Below are 5,241 nucleotides of genomic sequence, written 5' to 3' on the forward strand. Positions count from 1 at the left end.
AGATTTTTTATATTTAAAATGAGATGTTTATCGTGTATTTGATTGTGTTTATCTGCAGTTAGTTACACGAATTCAGTTATGGGATGAAATCAGATAGGGATGAAATTGTTTAGGGATGAACGGGTTTAAGAGTTTAAGAGTTTTTAAGAGTTTTAGCCAAATGCTTTATAATATAGTATAGATATATATGTCGTTTTCTAGTTGGATGACATTTTTAAAACTTTTTATAACTTTCAAGGATATACTTGTATATATTATCTTTTTCTCGAAACAAAAAGGTTTCTAATTTTTTATAAGATCCCAAATCAGTTTAGAGTAAAAATTAAAGTTGCCTTATAAAAGACTGAATACCTCATTTACTAAAAACGTTTTAAAGTTATAAATCCAGATATAAACAAAATAGACAATATTTAATACAGTTGGTATGAGATATTGCAGATAAAATTATTGTAAAAGCTCTCTCAATTGTTTTTTTTTCATATTGTGTGCATTTCTTTGTCTTTAATGGTGAACAATATACTCCCTCGTCTTTCTAAATTATTTAATGCAACTTTTCTTTTTAGTTTTGGTCTCTTCCAATTGTTTTTATCATAAAATTAGATTAACGGGACCGTCAGCTGTTTAAAATATGACATATTGATTAATAAAAACAATTATCAGATCAAGTCATATGACTCTTTCGTTATGTTGTTTCGTATGCTGGCTTCAAATTTAGACTGGGTTCAAGAAATGAAAAACAGTTAGTATATGGATATATAATTTGTAGGGTTAGGTTCATGTGATACCAGCTTGTTTTTGTGAGATCATTTTTTTACACTTGAAACTTCACAGCAAAATGCTTTGAAGGTAAAAAAAGGTTGAACATTCACAGCAAAAACACTGTGAAGGTTGCCTTCACAATGTTTTGCTGTGAAGTTTCAAGTGTAAAAAAATGGTCTCACGGGTCTTACGAAAACAAACAGGTTTCACATGATCCCAGGTCATAATTTGTAACCAATATTTGCTTGATCAAGTTAAATATATTGAGTTTGATTGGTACACAAAATGAAAGATTGGAGGAGTAAACCTCATATATGTATGTATGTATGTATGTATGTATGTATGTATGTATGTATGTATGTATGTATGTATGTATGTATGTATGTATGTATGTACATGTGTCTAATCAAATGAGAAATAATTAGTTTGTGGTAACCGTGATGTCCAATCTCAACCACAAATTAATATATAATTTAGAAAATTTATAATTTTGGTAATTTTGAATTAAAATTTGAATGCAAGAACATTTTAAGTATTTTAAAACTCTCCTCTCTCCGGCCGGCCTCCGGCCTTCGGCCACCGTCCTCCTGTGATACCACAGTGGTATCATAATGCATCATATATGTGTTTGGGTATCACACTGAGGTCGTTTGTGTAGTCGATCAGAGATGTAACACAGTGATATCACAATGCATCTTATATGTGCTTGAGTATCACGCTGTGTCTTTTGTTTAACATAATCAATATTTTTAGGTATCACAGTGGTATTACCGGAGGATAGAGGATGGGGGACGAAGAGAGGAGAGAGAAGGGAAAATACCTAAAATAACGTTGCATTAAAATTTTAATCCAAAATTACTAAAGTTATAAATTTCCTAATTTATCTATTGATTTGTAGTTGAGATTGGATCTCATGGTTACCACAAACTAGTCAGTTCTTCATTGAATAGAACCCTATATATATATATATATATATATATACACATGTGTGTGTGTGTGCACGTGTCTTATAAATCAAGAAAACATGAATATGAAGATCAAATTAGTTGTTATTTCTAAGCGTTTCTTTGAATGTTGATAAACAATTATCATCAGAATTAGTAGCAAGGTAATTTTGACCAATTTATGCGGAAATGAATCAACGTCGGTTTATTTATATTTGGTCAAATGAGTAACATTGAAAATTTTAACTAATATAGAAACAGATCAAATGATTTTAAAGCTAATAATAAAACCTGTAAATACTTTACTAAAAAAACTGCATCATTATTTCACCAACTGTGTCTCTAATTATATCCAAGTATATCGATTAAAACACGGATGTAAAAGATATATTTCCTTATGCATTCCCCACTTGTCCGACTACTGTTGAGCAGTTTCTGGAGACCATCCACATGAAGGGACCCACTTGGTTTACTTGTACCAGTAACTGGTTTATGGGTGAGTGTTCTGATAGTAGTCGATCTGGGCTTGAATCTACGAGCCTATGACCAGGGACAAATGCATAACTTTTTTTTCCCTTCCAAACGGTAACATTATTTGACTAAGAAAATGACACTAACAAAATTCGAACTTAGAGTCTGAGGTGGAATAAAAGCCTTGCAAACCAACTGTACCAAATAAAACTTGTTCTCATTGTAGTTTCAAAATACATACGCTTACACAACAAATTAATATGGTTGTACATTTCACAAACCTATTTTTTTTTACCCTTCGATGAAAGAATAATATTGAGGCACGTGTCATCGTATTATCCAGTATAGGTCCGTCCCTGCCTATGACTTCGTTTCTCACAATCTTTGCACAACGAAAAATCTTGAATCTAAGACTCTCCACACCAAAAATATTCTCCATATAAAACTTTATCAATTTTAACCTGTTATTCAACCGATACGACATGTTTAGTTTGTCGTCTGTATAAATCAGTTAAAGGAACCGATAAAGTTGTAAAGTAATTTTTTAGTTAGGGACTGAAAAGGTAAAAGTTATTAGTTGAAGGGGGAAAACTGATAACCATGAAATAGTCTTGGGACTATTTATGCCGTTTAAATAAATAACTGCGCCGCAAGGGAGCGGTTCATCGCAGTGTGACGGGGAATTGCGAGAGAGGCGCGGCGGAGCTCGTTGGGAAGAATCGTCAATTCCGCCGTCTCCGAGATGTCTCTGTTGAAGAGAGAAGACTGTAAACGTACCAAACATGATTCTGCTTTCTCCGATTGGAAGGTAATTGTCTCTTTCTATCTGTTTCCATGTGTATAATTTGCTATTAAAGTAGATCTGAATTGCCAGGAACAATTATGAAACTATGTTACTTCAGATTTCAATTTTGAGTTATCGATCAATGAAGAGTGTTCTCACCTTTATTAAAGTTAATGCTTCCATCACTCTCTGTATGTGTCTGAAACTTTGTTGATTTTGGATATGAAGAACAGTGACACAGTGATCTGAGTATTCTACATTTGATTGCTATAATTCGTGATCTCAAAATGTTAACACATTATTTTAATCATCTTATTTATGATCAAATTACGTATCGACACTGACGTGCTAAGCTAGAAAATTTGGACAATTGACGGGTCATTCAGCAGAAAGATACGCCAAATTAGAACTCCAGTTTCATGCTCAGGACTAGAAATTTTTCAAAATCACTTATGAGTTGAATTAGAAGCAAAAAACTTCCAGGTTTTCATTTTAGGACTCGTGTAGTTTAAAAATTGAAATGATTTTGCTTCGATTCTGTTCCCAAGTACACTCCAAGCAATTGGACAGAAGTTCAGATAGATACTATAATATATACGGTGATATTTGGAGCGTGAAATCTGAATTTGAACTTCCAGTTTTAGTTTTTTTTCTCGTTTAAATCAAGACTGATTTACTTCATTTCTCCATCGCTTTCTATTGTGAGATTATGTACCCCCTCCAACGGAGGTTGGACGAGCAAAGATGTGCCGGAATGTCGAGAGGGGGTTAGGCGAGTAAAGATGTCCTAGAGTGTCAAGTCCCAGGCAAATGTGTCCAGATGGTAGACCTTCACTTTGATACCATGTGAGAACATGTGGAACCCATATTTACTTTCCGAAAGATTCCTTGAGGAGAGAATAGAGGTTCCAACGTGTAAAAAGGAGAACTTGTCCGAATCTAGCCGATATGGAAGTTGGGACTCTTAACCCTCCTAATGTTGCTGCATAAAATTGACCATATCTATGTATGTTAATTTCAGATCCTTATTGGGCCAAGCAACTGGGAGGATTATTTATTGAACAAGGAAGGTGCAGAGAGATACAGGACTCAAAATCTTCCAAATTGTTCTTCTTGTCCAGGGGTTTATGAGCTCGGAATAGCTGTTTCGCTCCCACGAACAGAGGAGAAGAGTAGTAGCAGACTTGGCTCGAAAAGCATAATTCCTGTTTATGTTGGACAAGCTGACAATGTTAGGACTAGACTTCAACGGTATGGTCGTGACGGTGCTCATTTGGAGAATGGTTGGTTTAATGGAGAGCAAGATGCCCATAGAGTACAAGGATTGTTCTCCGGCATATTCTCACAAGGGTTTGCCATTGCGTATAGATGGGTTCCGGTAAGTAACATCTTTGTGAATTGTGATCTTCAACTTCTTTTCTCTTATTGCTTGATGGAGACCATTGGTCAACAGATGAGTTTCTAATAACATCATAATTTTAACAAATTGAAAAAAACTTCTTCCCACAAATCTTTAATGAAAAAAACAAGTTTTGTTAATTGGGGGCAAACTCCGCTAGGAAACTAAAATTGATTAGGAACCTGGATGTAACACCCCTAAAAATATGAGGCAAAAAGGACTGAAATATGAAACGAAAAAATCGGAATTTTATAAAAAGAATTCACCCAATAGAAGGGGTAATAGAAAAGCGTTTACAAACAGCTACCGAGACGATAATTATCAACCTACTAATCTAGATTACTCTATATTTAGATTAAAGGCGTTATTTCTTTATATCTCCAAAAATATCGTATCACTAAAACAAACGCGACGCTCTAAAGTAATAAAGGCTTAATCTGCAAAAGAGTCTTTCACGAACCAACGCTCCTCTCATCCCTTTAGAGTCCCACCGCTAAAGGAACCTAAAAGTAAATATAACACGAAAGAGAGAGGGTTAGGYTTACGCCTAGTGAGTCCAAACAAAAGAGTTGAAGTAAACATAAAGGAACATATATAAATATACACAAGTAAATAGCTGACGTAACTTTAAACAGGAAAAGAGACAATAAGACCTGAATAACTCGAAGTGGAACAATAAAACATCCGAAGATGACGGGGGAGGCCCGATTTACCGTTGATTATGACAGACACAAAGTAAATCATAAATCAACGTTATAGAGCATCACTTATAGGTTTAAAACCATCGACATCAACCTAATCCAGTTATTTAGTCATTCGTGATCATAAGCTCTTTACCTCGGTAATTACATAATAATCACAATGCCTATTACCGAGTGGAAGTG

General features: G+C 34.5%; 1 protein-coding gene across 1 annotated transcript in view; it reads left to right on the top strand.

The window, feature by feature from the left end:
• Window positions 1-2,850: 2,850 nt before the first annotated feature.
• LOC112516779 (protein EFFECTOR OF TRANSCRIPTION 2-like) overlaps window positions 2,851-5,241 on the top strand; it is a gene marked incomplete at its 5' end in the record, with an annotated part of 6,502 nt that continues 4,111 nt past the window's right edge. The window contains 2 exons of the mRNA XM_025124014.1: window positions 2,851-2,982; window positions 3,980-4,336. Coding sequence (XP_024979782.1) covers window positions 2,851-2,982; window positions 3,980-4,336 — 489 coding nt within the window. The remainder of the gene's footprint in view (window positions 2,983-3,979; window positions 4,337-5,241) is intronic.

This window comes from Cynara cardunculus (assembly GCF_001531365.2).
Source record: "Cynara cardunculus var. scolymus isolate 2C chromosome LG 8, CcrdV1, whole genome shotgun sequence".
Taxonomy (NCBI): Eukaryota; Viridiplantae; Streptophyta; class Magnoliopsida; order Asterales; family Asteraceae; genus Cynara; species Cynara cardunculus.